The 22,721-nt window shown below is 42.7% G+C and overlaps 1 protein-coding gene across 4 annotated transcripts in view; it reads left to right on the forward strand.

Moving 5' to 3' along the window:
- The window catches only part of LOC120027752 (5'-AMP-activated protein kinase subunit gamma-1-like), a 79,033-nt gene that overhangs the window by 16,593 nt on the left and 39,719 nt on the right, over positions 1 to 22,721 (forward strand). For all 4 annotated transcript variants that reach the window (XR_005473340.1, XM_038972765.1, XM_038972766.1 and 1 more), the window contains exons 2-3: positions 7,576 to 7,793; positions 18,464 to 18,515. Coding sequence is in view for 3 of the 4 variants with exons in the window: in XM_038972765.1 (XP_038828693.1) it covers positions 7,576 to 7,793; positions 18,464 to 18,515 (270 nt within the window). In the remaining variant the exon portion in view is untranslated. The remainder of the gene's footprint in view (positions 1 to 7,575; positions 7,794 to 18,463; positions 18,516 to 22,721) is intronic.

Genomic DNA, 22,721 nt, shown 5'->3' on the forward strand with positions numbered 1-22,721 from the left:
GCTAATGGTGAAGCAATGCAACAGAGAGCTGTGTGTGTGTGTGTGTGTGTGTGTGTGTGTGTGTGTGTGTGTGTGTGTGTGTGTGTGTGTGTGTGTGTGTGTGTGTGTGTGTGTGTGCGCAAAATCTGGGGAATTGTGTGTATACATTTGGCAGTAGGGTTGTGATTCAGTAGCGCTGATGTTAATGATCCCCTGTGGATTTACGACGCAGAGAGACGGATGAAGCCTACACACACACACACACACACGCACGCACGCGCACACGCACGCACGCACGCACACACACACATACACATACAAAGTGGACTACTTTTCAGATGACATCTTACTGGTGAGAAACGCTCTTTGGATCTCTCGCCCTTCATTTCTCTCTCCCTTCATCCCACTCTCCCTTCATCCCTTTCTCCCTTCATCTCTCTCTCCCTCCATCACTCCTTCCCTTTCTCCCTATAATGTTTTATTCTAGTCTAGGAAGCTGTGTATAGGGGTCAGGGCCGGCTCTAGCCTTTTGTGGGCCCTAAGTGAGATTTGGTTGGGGGGCCCCCCATTTTGCGGGCAAAACCCTCTTGACGGGGGACAGAAAAATTTACGTTTTAAAGTATATTTCCTGCAATTCTACACATTTTCCCATGGAGAGTAGAGAAAATGTTCCAGTTTTAAAGCAAACTTTCTGCAATTCTACACATTTTGCTTACATGCTGCCCACACTGCTCACGTTACGTGCATCAATGAGTGTCTGCGTAGGCCAGGCGCTAAAATATAACGTGCTTCTATTTTGACGCTTGATGCGCTGCAAATCCTACCTCTCCCATCTCCTCATTGGTTTTTAAGCACTTATACCCATGTGGGTGATTGAAAGATGAACTGAGCTCCACACTCCTGTTCAGTTGGTGGTGGTAATGCACCCTAAAGTTGGTTGCTAACTGCCATATAAAGTCCACAGAAGAAGAAGAGGAAGAAGACAACTGAAGGAGGAGAGATTACTAGAGACTAACTGGGTTTCCCCTTTTATCTGTTGATTAATTGTCAGAGTAGAGAGCACACACAATTTTGTGGGACTCAAAATGGGTCAAAATTCTACAAAGATCCAGATGGCCATGAATGTTTAATGTGTTTTGACCTGTCCCCAAATTAATATAGTTGGTTCAGAGTTCGTTTTGACATTTCAACCTGCACGTCCTGATCGTGTCTGGTGTGGATGGACAAAATCAATATGCGCAAGATGGTGCACACAGATGCACACAGTCAGAATGTTAGACTTATGCCATGTTAATGATATCTGAGTGAGAGTGACTAACAAAATCAATGGGTGCGCCCTGGAGGTCAGGGGCCCTGTGCATGTGCTCTGTGTGTCTGGTCGGTATTCGGTCATGATTACTACAAGTTTAGATAGTCTAGCCAGCTAACTTACCATTCAAACAATTGTTCGCTGACAAGGCTAATTGAGTGACTGTCAGTGACTGACATAACAAGAGAAAAACTGTTGATGCACAACCAAATTTCAAAATTGCACCTTGTGTATTCTACTATTCTAACTCTCAACAGTAAGTTGAGTTCCCCAACTAGTTTTTTTTGCGGCAGGAGCCGGCCCTGACACTGGTCTATAACCTAATGGTTTCAAAGGGAACCTCTCCTGTTTAGCATGAAAGGCTTGATGTAGGACAAAGTGGTGTTAGGTCATTGTCGTGCCGTTCACGTCTTCCGCTGTGGAGGACAGGCCTCCAGGGAGGACGATTAGGGAAGTCCATTTAGGAACTGTAATACGCTGAATTGGTTTATTTTTTGTTTGTTACGATGGTTTGTTTCGAGAACATAATAATAATAATTGAAAGATTATTGGAATCTGTGTGGGTAGCTGGACAGGTAGGATGACTTTCAGTGAAGGTGAACAGGTGGTCACGGGTCAGGTGAAAGAGGAATGGATGAGATTGAGGCAGGAAGTTCTTTAACCACAAAGTGATTTATTTACTGGGTAGTTTGTCTGTGCTGCATAACAAAGGAAACAGAATAACATGTATCAAATCAAATTCATAATCACAAAGGTCAAATCATAACAATCATTCTCATTATTAACATAATTAGGTAATTCAGCAATTCAGTTCGATAATAAGTCAATAGGAATCGTCATTGAGTCATTTAGGCTCATAACTATTCATCATAATAATGAGAATAATAATACAAATAATTCAATCAGTTATCGGTTATTCAATCTATAATCTCCATCAGTTTGATATCAGAATGGATCAGTTCAGCAAACAATAATGACGTTTCATATTTCATCCTTTCAGGTTTGTCTTCATATGTACATGTAATTTCATTACATATTAACCATAATTGGCCTGTGATGATCTGTAGGACCGTGATCGTTGTCCATTTACATTACACAACAGGTTTGAAGCGTGCGCTCCGCGGTAATAACTATAAACAATAACTGATGGCCCGCTCTCCCGAACGCAACAAATAGTTCAGATGAAAGGTAACAGCTTCACTGGATTTACGTTGATTCATGGACACACAGAATGTCTGGATTAAACAGAGTTAAGGAAGAGAAAGCAGCGAGGTCGGGCGATGGCGATTTCGTCCTTTTAATGAGTTGAGATCTGTCGGACATTTCCACCTGACCTAATTAAAGCGCCCCTGGTCCAGCTGAGCAAGTGGCCAAGAATTAAAGGATGATTCCACCAACTCCATGGTCCTTTTCTACAATAATAATAATACATGCCATTTAGCAGATGCTTTTATCCAAAGTGACTTACAGTCATGCGTGCGTGCGTGCATACATACATACATACATGTTAAGCACAGGTGGTCCCAGGAGTGGAATCCGCTATCGTGGTGTTGCAAGAGCCATGCTCTACCAACTGAGCTACAGAGGAGCACATTTTTAGTTTGGTTCACTTTCAATGGAGTAGATGGTTGTGTCACTTCTGGAGTTTGGCCTTGTGACCCCAATGCTGTGTTCCAATGAGCAAACCACTACTCCACCCTAATCCTACCTAATCCTATCATTTATAATAAAAAAACATTAGTCTGAATCTACTAATCTAAGGTGAGTAGAGTGTGGAATGGAACAGTATAATCATTTTTACTTTATTCAGTCATTTATTCAGTCAGATGGGCAGGTTTTGCATTTGAGATTTACATTGGTTCCATTTTGCAAGCAACTCAATCAAACACAACTGAAGTAGGCTATTTGAAAGAAATCAAACACTATTTCAATCCAGGTCTAGGCAGCACCTTGTTTTCCGGGATCCATCCGTGGAGCTGTTAACTGCCTTGCTCAAGGGCAGAACGGTAGATGTTTTACCTTGTCGGCTTGGGGATTTGAACTAGCAACCATTCAGTTACTGGCCCAACGCTCTAAGCGTTAGGTTACCTGCCGCGCGATCGGCTTCATACCTCCCCCACGATGCTGTTGCTGGTGCTTAGTACTGTAATGTGTAGGGCGTAGATTTTTTTTCCTGGCAGGAAGTGATGTTTTACTGTACAACCGATACATGGGCTGCATTCCATTCCAACTGGTATTGTAGATGTAAACAAATGCTCAACCTAGTTTCTACCATATTTCTTTCACCTTTCCAGTGTGAAGGAGAGTGAACAAGGGCAGAAGGAAGAGAGGACTTTTTGGAAGGGAATGCAGCCTATGACTGGTACTACACCACCGCAAGTCACTATGTTCACACTATGTCCATGACTAGCCACTTAAAAGTCTGGTGAAGTGCCTAGAGGACTGTATTGATTCTGCTTGGGCTCATCAAGGAAGATGTACTCCATCGTCTGCATGTCAATAAGGTCTGCGATTAGAACCTCTGGGAGTGAGCTGATTAATGATACCTACTCACTGTGATCTTCTTGCTTTGTTGGATAGCCAGAAAGGAGGATGTGTGTATGCCGTGCATTGGATGAAAAGGTACTAACTAGTATAACAGTAGCTCATTAGTATAATGTGGACGATCTGTTCTCAGTTGACTGTTTGAATGGTGTGTCTGTCATTTCTTTTGAAACCTCTTCTTGAATATCTATAAGGGCTATGTTGTTATAAATGAAGATGTATGTTGATCTAGCTAGATCCTTTTCAAACTCGGATTTGAAAGGTCGTCTCTCCTGTCTTTGTAGCAGTGTTCAGATGCTTGCTACAACAATAAAGGATTATCTTTGTTTTAAAACAAATAACTTTCCAGCTATATCTATCATCCTAACTCCATTACTGCTGATTCAGACTTACACAATCATCTCTCAATCATCTGAATAACCTACTGTGTTAAATGAGGCCTCTCCTCCTGGTTACCCTAGTGACCATATCCCTCGCGCATCCCGCAAAGGCGGAGGTGTTGCTAACATTTACGATAGCAAATTTCAATTTACAAAAAAAAAAGAAATCGCTGCGTTTTCGTCTTTTGAGTTTCTAGTCATGAAATCTATGCAGCCTACACTATCACTTTTTATAGCTACTGTTTACAGGCCTCCTGGACCGTATACAGCGTTCCTCACTGAGTTCCTTGAATTCCTATCGGACCTTGTAGTCATGGCAGATAATATTCAAATTTTTGGTGACTTTAATATTCACATGGAAAAGTCCACAGACCCACTCCAAAAGGCTTTCAGAGCCATCATCGACTCAGTGGGTTTTGTCCAACATGCCACAGTCTGGACCAAGTTTTGTCCCGTGGAATAAATATTGTGGATCTTAATGTTTTTCCTCATAATCATGGACTATCGGACCACCATTTATTACGTTTGCAATTGCAACAAATAATCTGCTCAGACCCCAACCAAGGATCATCAAAAGCCGTGCAATAAATTCTCAGACAACCCAAAGATTCCTAGATATACCTTCCAGACTCCCTCCACCTACCCAAGGACGTCAGAGTACAAAAATTGGTTAACCACCTAACTGAGGAACTAAATGTAACCTTGCGTAATACCCTAGATGCAGTCGCACCCCTAAAAACAAAAATAATTTGTCATAAGATTCTAGCTCCCTGGTATACAGAAAATACCCGAGCCCTGAAGCAAGCTTCCAGAAAATTGGAACGGAAATGGCGCCACACGAAACTGGAAGTCTTCCAACTACCTTGGAAAGACAGTACAATGCAGTATAGATGAGCCCTCACTGCTGCTCGATCAACTTAATTTAGGCGAATATGAACAATCCAAAATGTATTTTTGATACTGTTGCAAAGCTAACTAAAAAGCAGCATTCCCCAAGAGAGGATGGCTTTCACTTCAGCAGTGATAAATTCATTAACTTCTTTGACGAAAAGATCATGATCATTAGAAAGCAAATTACGGACTCCTCTTTAAATCTGCGTATTTCTCCAAAGCTCAGTTGTCCTGAGTCTGCACAACACTGCCAGGACCTAGGATCAAGGGAGACACTCAAGTTTTTTAATACTATATCTCTTGACACATTGATGAAAATAGTCTTGGCCTCTAAACCTTCAAGTTGCATACTGGACCCTTTTCCAACTAAACTACTGAAAGAGCTGCTTCCTGTGCTTGGCCCTACTATGTTGAATATAATAAACAGCTCCCTATCCACTTGATGTTTACCAAACTCACTAAAAGTGGCAGTAATAAAACCTCTCTTGAAAAAGCCAAACCTTGACCTAGAAAATATAAAAAACTATTGGCCAATATCGAATCTCCCATTCCTCTCAAAAAAATTGAAACAGATGTTGCGCAGCAACTCATTGCCTTCCTGAAGACAAACAATGTATGCGAAACGCTTCAGTCTGGTTTTATACCCCATCATAGCACCGAGACTGCACTCGTGAAGGTGGTAAATGACCTTTTAATTGCGTCAGACCAAGGCTCTGCATCTGTCCTCGTGCTCCTAGACCTTAGTGTTGCTTTTGATACCATCGATCGCCACATATTTTTGGAGAGATTGGAAACCCAAATTCCTACACGAACAAGTTCTGGCCTGGTTTAGATCTTATCTGTCGGAAAGATATCAGTTTGTCTCTGTGGATGGTTTGTCTTCTGACAAATCAACTGTAAATGTCGGTGTTCCTCAAGGTTCCGTTTTAGCACCACTATTGTTTTCACTATATATTTTACCTCTTGGTGATGTCATTCAGAAACATAATGTTAACTTTCACTGGCTATGCGGACGATACAAAGCTGTACATTTCAATGAAACATGGCGAAACCCCAAAATTGCCCTCCCTGGAAGCCTGTGTTTCAGACATAAGGAAGTGGATGGCGGCAAATGTTTTAATTTTAAACTCAGAAAAAACAGAGATGCTGGTTCTAGGTCCCAAGAAACAAAGAGATATTATATTGGATCTGACAATTAATCATGATGGTTGTGCAGTAATCTCAAATAAAACTGTGAGGGACCTCAGCGTTACTCTGGACCATGACCTCTCTTTTGATGAACATATCAAGAATATTTCAAGAACAGCTTTTTTTCCATCTTCGTAACATTGCAAAAATTAGAAACTTTCTGCTAGAATCTTGACTAGAACCAAAAACTTTGATCATAGTACTCCAGTGCTAGCCTCTCTACACCAGCTTCTTGTAAAGGCTAGGACTGATTTCAAGGTTTTACTGTTAACCTACCTATCTTGCGATTTGGTCCTGCCGTACATACCTACTCGTACGCTATGGTCACAAGACGCAGGCCTCCTTACTGTCCCTAGAATTTCTAAGCAAACAGCTTGAGGCAGGACTTTCTCCTATAGATCTCCATTTTTATGGAATGGTCTGCCTATCCATGTGAGAGACGCAGACTTGGTCTCGACCTTTAACCTTTCTGGCGCAGGCGTTCCGCTAGTGACCCACCTCGACAACATCCGGTGAAATTGCAGAGCGCCAAATTCAAAATACAGAAATAGTCATAATAAACATTCATAAAAAATACAAGTGTTATACATCGGCTTAAAGATGAACTTCTTGTTAATCCAGCCGCTTTGTCAGATTTCAAAAAGGCTTTACGGCGAAAGCATACCATGCGATTATCTGAGGACAGCGCCTCGCTTACGAAAGTATACAAACATTTTACAACCAAGTAAAGGAATTACAAGTCAGAAATAGCAATAAAATTAATCACTTACCTTTGAAGATCTTCATATGGTTGCAGTCACAAGAGTCCCAGCTACACAATAAATGTTTGTTTTGTTCAATAAAGTCCCTCTTTATATCCCAAAAACTCAGTTTTGTTGGCGCATTTTGTTCAGTAATCCACTGACTCCAAGGCGGTCAAAACATGCAGACGAATACATCCTAATAGTACCGGTAAAGTTTGGCGAAACATGTCAAACGATGTTTACAATTAATCCTCCAAGCTCTGTCCACATGGCACCAAAATAATGTTGTCTCAACTGGCAAAAGGGCAGCACTACAGATTAATTGCCTATCTATCTGGAGCTCCATCTCATTCTCAATCCTTGTTGAAAGTTTGATCAGATAGCACCCCATCTGTGGCTCCTTGCCGAGAGGTACTCTGTATTTTCTGCCCAATGATGCCCATCACCCTTAGACATGTCTTAGATTACAGCAAAAAGAGCCTCAAGCCTTTTTCATACTGAAAGTCTAATCCACCACCCCTTGTTTTCTATTTCTCCTTAGCCTCTGGGATGTCCTCGCCCCCCTCAACTCCTCCGACGCAGTCCGTCAAGCAGCCGCCGGCGTTCCTGCTGGAGGCCTATCGGAGCGAGCCGGAGAGGCCGGAGGCACGGATGCGCTCCTACTCTTCCCCGCCAGACACCGGGCAACGCTTCCGTCTACCCTGCACCAAACCACCCATGACTCCCTCCACCCCCATCGCTACCTCACAATCACCACCAGTGAGTACTACCCCACTGCTAAAACACCCCTAAAGGGTTTCCCATTGAAATAAGGTGTAACTGAACAGTCTAACTCATATTCCTCTACCTTTTCCCCCCATGTGACCTAATTTTTGGTGTAGGCCTATGTTTATTTTTTTTTTTTATTTCACCTTTATTTAACCAGGTAGGCTAGTTGAGAACAAGTTCTCATTTGCAACTGCGACCTGGCCAAGATAAAGCATAGCAATTCGACACAAACAACAACACAGCGTTACACATGGAATAAACAAAACATACAGTCAATAATACAGTACAAAAATAAGTCTATATACAATGTGAGCAAATGAGGTGAGATAAGGAAGTAAAAAAAAAAGGCCATGGTGGCGAAATAAATACATTATAGCAAGTAAAACACTGGAATGGTAGATTTGCAGTGGAAAAATGTGCAAAGTAGAAATATAAATAATGGGGTGCAAAGGAGCAAAATAAATAAATACAGTAGTGGAAGAGGTATTTGTTTGGGCTAAATTATAGATAGGCTATGTACAGGTGCAGTAATCTGTGAGCTGTTCTGACAGCTGGTGCTTAAAGCTAGTGAGGGAGATAAGTGTTTCCAGCTTCAGAGATTTTTGCAGTTCGTTCGAGTCATTGGCAGCAGAGAACTGGAAGGAAAGACGACCAAAGGAGGATTTGGCTTTGGGGGTGACCAGTGAGATATACCTGCTGGAGTGCGTGCTATGAGTGGGTGCTGCTATGGTGACCAGTGAGCTGAGATAAGGTGGGGCTTTACCTAGCAGAGACTTGTAGATAACCTGTAGCCAGTGGGTTTGGCGACGAGTATGAAGGTCAGGTCGCAATGGTGGGTAGTGTATGGGGCTTTGGTGACAAAACGGATGGCACTGTGATAGAATGCATCCAGTTTTTTGAGTAGAGTGTTGGAGGGTATTTTATAGATGACATCACCGAAGTCGAGGATCGGTAGGATGGTCAGTTTTACGAGGGTATGTTTGGCAGCATGAGTGAAGGATGCTTTGTTGCGATATAGGAAGCCGATTATAGATTTAATTTTGGATTGGAGATGCTTAATGTGAGTCTGGAAGGAGAGTTTACAGTCTAACCAGACACCTAGGTATTTGTAGTTGTCCACGTGTTCTAAGTCAGAGCCGTCCAGAGTAGTGATGCTGGACGGGCGAGCAGGTGCGGGAAGTGATCGGTTGAATAGCATGCATTTAGTTTTACTTGTGTTTAAGAGCAGTTGGAGGCCACAGAAGGAGAGTTGTATGGCATTGAAGCTCGTCTGGAGGTTAGTTAACACAGTGTCCAAAGAGGGGCCAGAAGTATACAGAATGGTGTCGTCTGAGTAGAGGTGTATCAGAGAATCACCAGCAGCAAGAACAACATCATTGATGTATACAGAGAAGAGAGTCGGCCCGAGGATTGAACCCTGTGGCACCCCCATAGAGACTGCCAGAGGTCCGGACAACAGGCCCTCCGATTTGACACACTGAACTCTATCAGAGAAGTAGTTTTAAAACCAGGCGAGGTAAACATTTGAGAAACCAAGGCTGTCGAGTCTGCCAATTAGAATGTGGTGATTGACAGAGTCAAAAGCCTTGGCCAGGTCAATGAATATGGCTGCACAGTAATGTCTCTTATCGATGGCGGTTATGATGTCGTTTAGGACCTTCAGCGTGGCTGAGGTGCACCCCTGACCAGCTCTGAAACCAGATTGCATAGCGGAGAAGGTACAGTGGGATTCGAAATAGTCGGTAATCTGTTTGTGTAACTTGGCTTTCAAAGACCTTAGAAAGACAGGGTAGGATAGATATACAGTGGGGCAAAAAGGTATTTAGTCAGCCACCAATTGTGCAAGTTCTCCCACTTAAAAAGATGAGAGAGGCCTGTAATTTTCATCATAGGTACACTTCAACTATGACAGACAAAATGAGAAAAGAAATCCAGAAAATCACATTGTAGGATTTTTTATGAATTTATTTGCAAATTATGGTGGAAAATAAGTATTTGGTCACCTACAAACAAGCAAGATTTCTGGCTCTCACAGACCTGTAACTTCTTCTTTAAGAGGCTCCTCTGTCCTATAGTGGATTTATCGGTGGTGACAGTGTTTCCTAGCCTCAGAGCAGAGGGCAGCTGGGACGAGGTGCTCTTATTCTCCATGGACTTTACAGTGTCCCAGAACCTTTTTGAGTTAGAGCTACAGGATGCAAATTTCTGTTTGAAAAAGCTAGCCTTAGCTTTCCTAACTGCCTGTGTATATTTGTTCCTGAATTCCCTGAAAAGTTGCATATCACGGGGGCTATTCGATGCTAATGCAGAACGCCACAGGATGTTTTTGTGCTGGTCAAGGGCAGACAGGTCTGGAGTGAACCAAGGACTATATCTATTCCTAGTTCAATTTTTTTTGAATGGGCATGCTTATTTAAGATGGTGAGGAAGGCACTTTTAAAGAATAGCCAGGCATCATCTACTGATGGGATGAGGTCAATGTCATTCCAGGATACCCCGGCCAGGTCGATTAGAAAGGCCTGCTTGCAGAAGTGTTTTAGGGAGCGTTTGACAGTGATGAGGGGTGGTCGTTTGGTCGCAGACCCATTACGGACGCAGGCAATGAGGCAGTGAACGCTGAGATCTTGAATGAAAACAGCAGAGGTGTATTTGGAGGGCGAGTTAGTTAGGATGACATCTATGAGGGTGCCCGTGTTTACGGATTTGGAGTTGTACCTGGTAGGTTCATTGATAATTTGTGTGAGATTGAGGGCATCAAGCTTAGATTGTAGGATGGCCGGGGTGTTAAGCATGTCCCCGTTTAGGTCACCTAGTTGCACAAGCTCAGAAGATAGATGGGGGGCAATCAATTCACATATGGTATCGAGGGCACAGCTGGGGGCAGAGGGAGGTCTATAGCAAGCGACAACAGTGAGAGACTTGTTTCTGGAAAGGTGCATTTTTAGAAGTAGAAGCTCGAATTGTTTGCGTACAGACTTTGATAGTAATACAGAACTCTGCAGGCCAGCTTTGCAGTAGATTGCAACACCGCCCCCTTTGGCAGTTCTATCTTGGCGGAAAATGTTATAGTTAGCGATGGAGATTTCAGGGTTTTTGGTGGTTTTCCTAAGCCAGGATTCAGACATGGCTAAGACATCCGGGTTGGCAGAGTGTGCTAAAGCAGTGAGTAAAACAAACTTAGGGAGTAGGCTTCTAATGTTAACATGCATGAAACCAAGGCTTTTATGGTTACAGAAGTCCACAAATGAGAGAGTGGGAGTGGGGCTAGGCACTGCAGGACCTGGATTAACCTCTACATCACCAGAGGAACAGAGGAGAAGTAGGATAAGGGTACGGCTAAATGCTATACGAACTGGCCGTCTAGCACGTTCGGAACAGAGAGTTAAAGGAGAAGGTTTCTGTACTCGATAGTATAGATTCAAGGCATAGTGTACAGACAACGGTAAGGTAGGATGTGAGTACATTAGAGGTAAACCTAGGCATTGAGTAATGATGAGAGAGATATAGTCTCTAGAGACGTTTAAACCAGGTGATGTCATCGCATATGTAGGAGGTGGAACAACATGGTTGGTTAAGGCATATTGAGCAGGGCTAGAGGCTCTACAGTGAAATAAGACAGTAATCACTAACCAGGACAGTAATGGACGAGGCATATTGATATTAGAGAGAGGCATGCGTAGCCAAGTGAACATATGGGTCCAGTGAGTGGTTGGGCTGACTGGGGACACGGCGATTCAGACAGTTAGCAGGCCGATGCTAACAAGCTAACAGTTAGTATGCCGGGGCTAAACAAGCTAGCAGTTAGCAGACCGGGGCTGGCAAGCTAGCAGTTAGCAGACCGGGTTAGCAAGCAAGCAGTTAGCAGGGGCTAGCAGTTAGCAGACTGGAGAAGGCAAGCTAGCAGTTAGCAGACCGGGGCAGGCAAGCTAGCAGTTAGCAGACCGTGGCTAGCAGGTTAGCCTTTGGGGGACGTCGCGATGGCGATAAGTCTGTACTGACATGTACAGTGCATTCGGAAAGTATTGAGACAAATTCCCTTTTTTCACATTTTGTTATGTTACAGCCTTAATTCCATTTTTTTAAAATGTCCTCATCAATCTACATACAATAGCCCATAATGATAAAGCGAAAACAGGTTTTTAGAAATGTCTGAATACCTTTTTTACATAAGTATTCAGGCACCTATGAGACTCGAAATTGAGCTCAGGTGCATCCTGTTCCCATTGATCTTCCTTGAAAGGTTTCTACAACTTGACTGGAGTCTACCTGTGGTAAATTCAATTGATTGGACATGATTTGGAAAGGCACACACCTGTCTATATAAGGTCCCACAGGTCCCGCAAATCTGACAGTGCATGTCAGAGCTAAAACCAAGCCATGAGGTCAAAGGAATTGTCAGTAGAGCTCCGAGACAGGATTGTTTCGAGGCACAGATCTGGGGAAGGGTACGAAAAAATAATGCCGGATTGAAGGTCCCCAAGAAGAACATCCCAGAAGGACAACCGTCTCTGCACTTGATCAATCAGGCCTTTATGGTGGAGTGGCCAGACAAAAGCCACTCCTCAGTAAAAGGCACATGACAGCCCACTTGGAGTTTGCCAAAAGGCACCCAAATGACTCTCTGACCATGAGAAACAAGATTCTCTAGTCTGATGAAACCAAGATTGAACTCCTTGGCCTGAATGCCAAACGTCACATCGGGGGAAACTAGGCAATATCCCTACGGTGAAGCATGGGGGTGGCAGCATCATGCTGTGGGGATGTTTTTCAGCGGCAGGGACTGGGAGACTAGTCAGGATCGATGGAAAGATGAACGGAGCACAGTACAGAGAGATCCTTGATGAAAACCTTCTCAGGACCTCAGACTGGAGCGAAGGTTCACCGTCCAACAGGACAACAACCCTAAGCACATGGCCAAGACAACACAGTGGCTTTGGGACAAGTCTCTGAATGTCCTTGAGTGGTCCAGCCAGAGCCCGGACTTAAACCTGATCGAACATCTCTGGAGAGACCTGAAAATAGCTGTGCAGCGACGCTCCCCATTCAACCTGAAAAAGCTTGAGAGGATCTGCAGAGAAGAATGGGAGAAAATACCCAAATATAGGTGTGCCAAGCTTGTAGCTTCATACCCAAGAAGAATCAAGGCTGTAATCACTGCCAAAGGTGCTTCAACAAAGTACTGAGTAAAGGGTCTCAATACTTATGTGATTTAAACATATTTTTTTTAAATTTTTAGTACATTTGCAAAAATTTCTAAAAACCTGCTTTTACTCTGTCATTATGGTATTTTGTGTAGATGTGAAAAAATAAACAATTTAATCAATATTGAAATGAGTAACGTAACAAAATGTGGAAAAAGTCAAGGTGTCTGAAAATGCACTGTATTTGTAACTGATAGAGCACAAACACACACACACACACACACACACAATTATTTTGTCATTATTTTTTGTGTGTAAATTTTATTTTGTATATATTGTACCACACCTACACATTCCAGAGTTTTTCTTTATTTTTACTATTTTCTATATTGTAGAATAGTGAAGATTTCAAAATTATGAAATAACACATATGGAATCATGTAAACAAATCAAAATATATTTGAGATTCTTCAAAGTAGTCACCCTTTGCCTTGACAGCTTTGCACACTCTTGGCATTCTCTCACCTGGAATGCATTTCACATAACAGGTGTGCATTAAGTTAATTTGTGGAATTTCTTTCCCTCTTAATGTGTTTGAGACAATCAGTTGTGTTGTGACAAGGTAGCGGTGGTATACAGAAGATAGCCCTATTTGGTAAATGACCAAGTCCATATTATGGCAAGGACAGCTCAAATAAGCAAAGAGAAACGACAGTCCATCATTACTTTAAGATATAAAGGTCAGTCAGTCCGGAAAATTTCAAGAACTAAGACGGTTTCTTCAAGTGCAGTCGCAAAAACCATCAAGCGCTATGATGAAATTGGCTCTCATGAGGACCGCCACAGGAAAGGAAGACCCAGAGTTACCTCTACTGCAGAGGATAAGTTCATTATCCTCAGTTACCAGACTCAGAAATTGCAGCACAAATAAATGCTTCACAGAGTTCAAGTAACAGACACATCTCAACATGAACTGTTCAGAGGAGACTACCTGAATCAGGCCTCCATGGTCGAATTGCTGCAAAGAAACCACTACTAAAGGACAACAATAATAAGAAGAGACTTGATTGGGCCAAGAAACACGAGCAATGGACATTAGACCAGTGGAAATCTGTCCTTTGGTCTGATGAGACCAAATTGGAGATTTTTGGTTCCAACCACCTTGCCTTTGTGAGACACAGAGTAGGTGGACGGATGATCTCCGCATGTGTGGCTCCCACCGTGAAGCATGGAGGAGGAGGTGTGATGGTGTGGTGGTGGTGCTGGTGACACTGTCAGTGATTTATTTAGAATTCAAGGCAGACTTAAACCAGCATGACTACCACAGTATTCTGCAGTAATACGCCATCCCATCTGGTTTGCGCTTAGTGGGACTGTAATTTGTTTTTCAACAGGACAATGACCCAACACACCTCCAGGCTGTGTAAGGGTTATTTGACCAAGAAGAAGAGTTATTGAGTGCTGCATCAGACAACCTGGCCTCCACAATCACCTGACCTCAACCCAATTGAGATGGTTTGGGATGAGTTGGACCGCAGAGTGAAAGAAAAGCAGCCAACAAGTGCTCAGCATATGTGGGAACTCCTCCAAGACTTTTGGAAAAGCATTCCAAGTGAAGCTGGTTGAGAGAATGCCAAGAGTGTGCAAAGCTGTGAACAACTTTGAAGAATCTGAAATCTAAAATATATTTTGATTCATCACTTTTTTGGTTACTACATGACTCCATATTTCATAGTTTTGATGTCTTCACTATTATTCTAGAATGTAGAAAATAATGTTTTTAATTGTAAATTGTAAAGTATTTTTGTAAGTAATGTATTTTTTGTTATGTTTCAGACAGGAAGACTAGCTGCCGCTTTATTGTGCATCCCATCTGTGAATGCAGTATAGTGGCAAGACCTGCGTCAAATATGGAGGTCAAATACGTTCAACCTAGAGTTGCCTTGCAATTTGAACCACTGTCAATGGAAACCTGTTAGCTTCTATAGTGGCAGGAAGATGCTGAATTCTATTCAGAGTGGTTTGGGCAAACCCCCTAAGGAACTGAAAGCAGAGGGTATCCAATACATACAGTCTAGTCCATAGCTAGGTTAAGACAGGTTAAACCAGGGGTACTCAACTCTTACCCTACGAGGTCCGGAGCCTGCTGGTTTTCTGTTCTACCTGATAATTAACTGGACACACCTGGTGTCCCTGGTCTAACTCAGTCCCTGATTAGAGGGGAACAATGAAAAATGCAGTGGAACTGGCTTAGAGGTCCAGAGTTGAGTTTGAGGGGGTTAAACTCTGCTCAATAGTCCTGATCTGATTTGTGCTGCTGTCTTCCTCTCTCTCTCTCTCTTATTTATTTATTCACTCACTCACCCCTCTCTCTCTTTCATCTGTGCTGTTTTCACGTTTGGTCCCTTGAGAAAGTCAGAAAGTCAAGGGCAAAATTGACTTGTCGTCTCCCGCATAGGCCATCTCTGCAGGGTTTAATGGCGTTACTCAGCAGATGTTAATGGCAAGCCAACATCCCTCCTCAGAGGCTGAAGGCTGTGGTCTCAGTTTCACGACAAGTTTATCATCTCAGTTTCCCCCAACTCACACACACGTGCGCACACGCACACACACACACACACACACACACACACCCACCCACCCACCCACCCACCCACCCACCCACCCACCGACCGACCGACCGACCGACCGACCGACCGACCGACCGACCGACCGACCGACCGACCGACCGACCGACAGACCGACAGACCGACAGACAGACATTTGGTTTCTGAGTGCAGAGTGCTTGTTGTATGATGGTGTCTATATAGGGTTAAAACTTGCTACAGCTGTACAATATGACTTCAGAAATGTTTATTCTGGACTGTGTAGTGAAGTCGTTTGTGCTTTGTACAGTTAGGCTAAGCACTGGAGTTGTGTGCGGGCATGACTCCATAGAAAGCTGAGGCTCAGTAAGGTACAAAGAGCATTTTGTTCATGCTCCAGCAGTTTTAATTGGTTATTTAACTTGAATTAAATTGTTTTGTCCCCGTGAAATTGCCTAACAGAAATCCTCACAAGGGTTTGGTGTCTCTCTGTCTCTGCCAAGTTATTCACTGGTTTTACATAGCCAGTGGAGAGACACTAGCCTGCTCCCAGATCTGTTTGTACTGTCTTGCAAACTTCTATGGTCATTGTCATGCTGTTTGCTGTGGCAATGGCAATGGCTGTTGGCAAGATGGCTCAAACAGATCTGGGACCAGGCTAGAGAGACTAGATGACAACCACAATGCTCAACACCTTCTAGAGATATCTCAAAAGTCTCATCTCTATCTTTCTCTCTCCTACAGATAACTTTCCGCATTCCACACTTCACTGTTTTAATATTACACCGACAGGTCCAGCACCAAAGTTTTGATTGATCATGGCACATTCTACATCGTGAAGTGTGAGTCTGAAGAATGTGTTGTCATCTGCATACAGTTTAATGAATCACTGCATTAACATTGCCTCCTTGGTAGATTAATTTGTAAACGGAAAGACACTCCGTTCAGCTTTGCCTTGAAATGAAACAAGAACGTGAAAAATGTAAACAATGTGAAATGTTTTCAATCATTTCCACATGTCGTTTGATTTGGGTGAAACACTGGAGATGAGTACAAGTAAATGACTCGTGGTCCACATCCACACCTTTACTCTGCGCTGTTCAAAAATAACTACAAGAGGCATCATTTGTTTTAATTGAAATGTTTGGTTATGTCTAAAGCGGTTACAGTGAATTAAACCCAGCTCTTACTAAATATTCACATCAAAGTTTGACTTCTTACGGTGTTAAATGTTTTAGGTCATTTGATTTTCTCTAAAACAGTTCTCATGGTTTGTTCTCCAATGAGTTCTGGTGAAGTTGGGGCAGTTTGTTTTGCTCACCAGAGTTTCTGTTTGTCTGGTCACGCCCAATGAGTCATCCCAGAGGAATTTGGTTATGATGGCCTAACCCCCCCCCCTCTCCTCCAACCCAGATGTTCTGCACATTCCTGCATGCCACCTACTGCACCTCTGCCAAAACCCACCAGACTAATCAGAATTGACAGGCCATCTAATGTATAATTGTTCAGTCATACATCCACTCTCCCCTAGCGCTTTTCAGCTTCCTATGATAGCTGCAGACCAAGGGCTGTTCATGTTCATTGGATAAATCGTTTTGGAGCACTCTAACATTTTGAAGCATTTTTTGTCCCTCTAACATGAACAGTGTGCAATGAGCTCAGATTGTGTTTGAAAAAGTTTGTTCCCATTTGGAGATAATGAACTTGACCCATTTAACACCTGTGAAGTCATAAGGTTGTACTTCCCACAATGCCCTCTTTTGGGTATGCTTCAGGTGAGAGCAATAATTATGTGTAGTCCTGTGTTGTTTTTACAGGGGTTTCACAGAGCCACACCTGAAAGGATCCACTGCATGTATGAGTTCAGCCAGGCATGTTCACTTGCAGACACACATCCCTACCTTGCCCTCTGTGTAAATCATACAAGACATTTAAGAGGTGTGGCTCTTCCAACTTCTGCATTTGATCACATATAGATGTAAGAACACATGGAGGTATGCAAACAGCAAAGCTATAGTTTTTAGCATATACAAAGAGTTCTCAATGTCTGTATAGTAACTGATGGTTATCTAGCCCTGGTTGGCAGTACTCAACACTGCAAATTCATCCATTTAGTATCCACAGTTTTCCAACTTTTTAAAACCTTTTTTTTAAAAGCTAGGCTACACATTACAAAGCACTATGGTGGTATTTCAGGGGTCATATGGGCATGCCATGTAAACTAGTACAATTGAGTGTCCTAATTAGAGTATATCATTGTTAAACTGATAACCCCCGGAAACATATTTATCATTATTTTGTAGTGTGTGCGTACAGTGTAGCTTGTCTCTCCAATTAGGCAGTTTGGATTCGATGGATACACTCAGAGGCTTTTTGGAGTACCGGCGTGACGCGGCTTACAGAGCTTTACAACATCTTTCATCCCCCAAACACAAATGTGGAGCTCATTTAGTCCATCCATTAACTTAAAGTTCTCTAAAATGTCGCAGGCGAGCACACTGTGTAAAAGCGTGAGAGCAAACCGGAACAAACGTGTCGTTCACTGCAATTGCAGCAAATTGGAATGTTCCACTTTTACCTGAATAGGGGATTGGTATTTCCCTCTCATATTTTACGTCTCGGGCTCAGGACTAAAGTACTGGATGTAGGCTACCTGAGAATGCGCTCTAGTCTAGTAAAATACGGCTACGCTAATATTTTTACCAACACCGAGCAAGAAAGAAAATACACGCTTTAGGAAAATCACCGGAGCCTGTTGTACGATAAACGTTTGGACTGTGTGTCTCGTTTTCGTGTTGGCACCCCACTGCACAAGAGGGGAGTTTCTCACACCCGGCGACTGTCAAATCAGTAGCAGTTGGGAAGTCTAGTTGCAACGTGGGAAGGCTACGTTGTAGGAGTAGCTAATTGACTATCCTTTACTTCTTGTCTACAGGTCGACAGTTTAGTTGAAGCCATGCTGAAGAAACTTGACCTAGAAGATGAAGGTAAGCCTCTTTGGAAATGTTTTTTTTTTTTTTACTAGTAGACGTGCTAATCCATGCATAACCTTTTGCCAGCTGACAAGGTAATGCATCGGCCAAATATTTATCAGAATGATGTATGATATACTGAACAAAAATATTAACTCAACATGTAAAGTGTTACTCCCATGTTTCATGAGCTGAAATAAACTATCCTATACATTTTCCATACGCGCAAAAAGTATATTTCTCTCATTGTTTACAAATTTGACAATAAAAGGCCACTAAAATGTACAGTTTTGTCAAACAACACAATGCCACAGATGTCTCAAGTTTTGAGGGAGCGTGCAATTGGCATGTTGACTGCAGGAATGTCCACCAGAGCTCTTGCCAAACAATTTAATGTTAATTTCTTCACCATAAGGTGCCTCCAAATGTTGTTTTAGAGAATTTGGCAGTATGTCCAACCGGCCTAATAACTGCAGACCACGTATGGCGTTGTGTGTGTGCGAGCAGTGGGGTTATGGTATGGGCAGGCATAAGATACGGACAAGGAATGCAGTTGCCTTTTATCAATGGCAATTTGAATGCACAGAGATCCTGACACCCATTATCGTTTGCCATTCATCCGCCACCATCACCTCATGGTTCAGCATAATAATGCACGGCCCCATGTCGCAAGGTTCTGTAGACAATTCCTGGAAGCTGAAAATGTACCATTTGTTTCCATAGCCTGCATACTCACCAGACATGTCACCCATTGAGCATGTTTGGGATGCTCTGGATCGAAGTGTTCGACAGCGTGTTTCAGTTCCCGCCAATATCCAGCAACTTCGCACAGCCATTGAAAAGGAGTGAGACAACATTCCACAGGCATCTGTGACCAACAGATGTGCATCTGAATTCAATAATGTGCAATCCATAGATTAGGGCCTTATTTCAATTGACTGATTTCCTCCTTGTGACTCAGTAAAATCTTTCATATTGTTGTCTGTTTTTGCATTTTTATGTTTTTGATAAGTGTAGATTTTATTATTTTTATGTAATTAGCCCTAAACTAGAGTTTACCAAGTCAAGTTTAGCCCATTTGATGATTGAATCTCCCAATCTCTTTAAAAGTATGCCTACATGATGCCTTTAAGTCATGTCATCTACGCATTTAGTGGTCAATTAATTTTCCGATAGCCCATGGATCATATTATTTTATTCTAGTGGTGTAGCCTAATATTAAAACCATATAATGTTAACCCTTTTTTTTGTGCATGCATAGGCTACATGTGCTGCATTGTGAATATATCAAAGGTGGAACCGAGCTCTATACCAGCTATGTAGCCCATCGTTATATCCATGTATAGAAGCTTTACTGGATGGGCAGGGACGTCATTGTGATCATGAAGGGGATTCCGTCCGTGGTGGGTGGGTGGGGCCTAGTTCGCCGTCATCCCTGCTAATCTGTTGGCTGCCTCCAGCCACAATGTGATGTTCCAGCTTGGCAGCTATCTCAAATACAGTGCTGCAGCATGCATAGTGTTACCTCATTAGTCCACTGGATGGCGAGTCATGCCCATTCTATACTTCACGTATCTACCTGCAACTGTTCTGAACTAAGAACAATCCATGGATTTTTCACGACTTGCCTTCATGGACTCTGGAGGAGTGCTTAGAATAGCCTGGGTTACATTATGCAGGATCATGTTCATTGACGTTGTTGTCTTCATACAGGGTGCCCTGTGTAGCGTTCTAAGTGATCCAGATACATCAGCGCTGAGGGTTTCTCCTCTGCTAGCAGCTCTCACTCTGTTGCGTCACATTGCACAGCATACATTGTACACGCAGCGCAGTCAGTAAACATGCCGCTTGCTTCACAGAGCATGGTGTGTGGGGGGAGGGGGGTTTAGTTGACAGGTTGCGATATAGGAATTTATTGGATGAAAGTTCTGCTTGCTGGGCCCATTCATAGAGGTGCTGTTTAGTGGTTAATTGCCTTAGGATGGGTAGAACTACATTTCACACTAAATATACATTTCTGAAAATAATACGTACGTCAAAAAGAGATTGATCAACTTTGTCATTGTTCTCAAGTTTATCATGTAGATGTGTGGCCAGAGTGTTTTAATCTTTTACAGTGACTGTTGCAAAATAAACATGCATGCTGCCTATAGTGAGTGCCAAGTTCTTAACAGACCATTCTAATGGAAATAGCCTTGATATCTGACTACATAAATGGATCAACATCAGACATCTCTCTACATCTATTTGTAACGTATGTGTTTTTCCTCCCCATGTTTTATAAATTAAGCCACAAATATTAGCCTACCGGATGATGATTGGATATGTGGGATAATAGGCAGACTACTACTACCTTCTTTCCAAGTTGGTCAAATATTAATCAATGAGGCTCTTCAAAATGACTGATGGCTAGAGTGTCATTCCTGTGCTCGGTGGTAAATCTAAATGCTCAGAGCAGTTTTACTGGGAGATTGTTTGGGCTGCTTATTTGGTGTGTGATTGTGAGAAAATGGCTTTGGGCAGCAGCCACAGCCATTTATATTTCAAAGCCTACCTTCAAACTCAGTGCCTCTGCTTGACATCATGGGAAAATGAGAAAAAAAAATCAGCAAGACCTCAGAAGTAAAAATTGTTGACCTTCACAAGTCTGGTTCATCCTTGGGAGCAATTTCCAAACGCCTGAAGGTATCACATTCATCTGTACAAAAAATAGTACGCAAGTATAAACACCATTGGACCACGCAGCCGTCATACCGCTCAGGAAGGAGATGCCTAGAGATGAACGTAATTTGGTGCGAAAAGTGCAAAGCACCTTGTAAAGATGCTGGAGGAAATGGGTACAAAAGTATCTATAGCCACAGTAAAATGAGTCCTATATCGACATAACCTGAAAGGCCGCTCAGCAAGGAAGAATCCACTGCTCCAAAACCTACATAAAAAGCCAGACTACGGTTTGCAACTGCACATGGGGACAAAGATTGTACTTTTTGGAGAAATGTCCTCTGGTCTGATGAAACAAAAATAGAACTCTTTGGCCATAATGACCATCGTTATGTTTGGAGGAAAAAGGGGGAGGCCTGCAAGCCAAAGAACACCATCCCCAACCGTGAAGCACGGGGGTGGCAGCATCATGTTGTGGGGGTGCTTTGCTGCAGGAGGGACTGGTGCACTTCACAAAATAGATGGCATCATGAGGGAGAAATTGTCAATATATTGAAGTAAAATCTCAAGACATCATTCAGGAAGTTTAAGCTTGGTCACAAATGGGTCTTCCAAATGGACAATGACCACAAGCATACTTCTGAAGTTGTCAAAATGGCTTAAGGACAACAAAGTCAAGGTATTGGAGTGGCCATCACAAAGCCCTGTCCTCAATCCTACAGAAAATCTGTAGGCAGAACTGACAAAGCGTGTGCGAGCAAGGAGGCCTATAAACCTGAGTGTTACACCAGCTCTGTCAGGAGGAATGGGCCCAAATTCACCCGACTTATTGTGGGAAGCTTGTGGAAGGCTACCTGAAATGTTTGACCCAAATTAAACAATTTAAAGGCAATGCTACCAAATACTAATTGAGTGTATGTAAACTTCTGACCCACTGGGAATGTGATGAAATAAATAAAAGCTGAAATCATTCTCTCTACTATTATTCTGACATTTCACATTCTTAAAATAAACTGGTGACCCTAACTGACCTAAGACAGGGAATTTTTACGAGTCAGGAATTTTAAATGTCAGGAATTGTGAAACCTGAGTTTAAATGTATTTGGCTAAGGTGTATGTAAACTTCTGACTTCAACTGTATATACCTGGGCTTTGACTATTGGGTAAGGTGTCGACACAGCCCTCAGTCATCGGAACTGATGGGGCTAAAGCCATGGGAGTGGAGCTGTCATTTGTATGCATTTACCTGATACACAGACCGGGAGTTGCAGCAGGTGTACAGACAGCGCAGTAGTAAGATGGCAGCGTCAGTACAAATCACAGCCAGAATGTCTGGCAACATCCAGACGATGTAGGCCAAATAATCTAGACTCCTTACGGAGATATTTTGGTGTGGGGAGCATGGCTGCTCCTTCCAACCACAGAAGAAATGACTGCTCTGTTTTGAGGGCTTAACAAAAGGCTGTTTTAGTGTATCCGTATTTGTACGGTGAGAATTAGCAGAGAGATTATGAGTTTGAATAGTCAGCATTTGAGCCACCAGCTTTCTTAGTTCATTGA

The sequence above is a fragment of the Salvelinus namaycush genome, chromosome 33 (assembly GCF_016432855.1).
Source record: "Salvelinus namaycush isolate Seneca chromosome 33, SaNama_1.0, whole genome shotgun sequence".
Classification (NCBI taxonomy): Eukaryota; Metazoa; Chordata; class Actinopteri; order Salmoniformes; family Salmonidae; genus Salvelinus; species Salvelinus namaycush.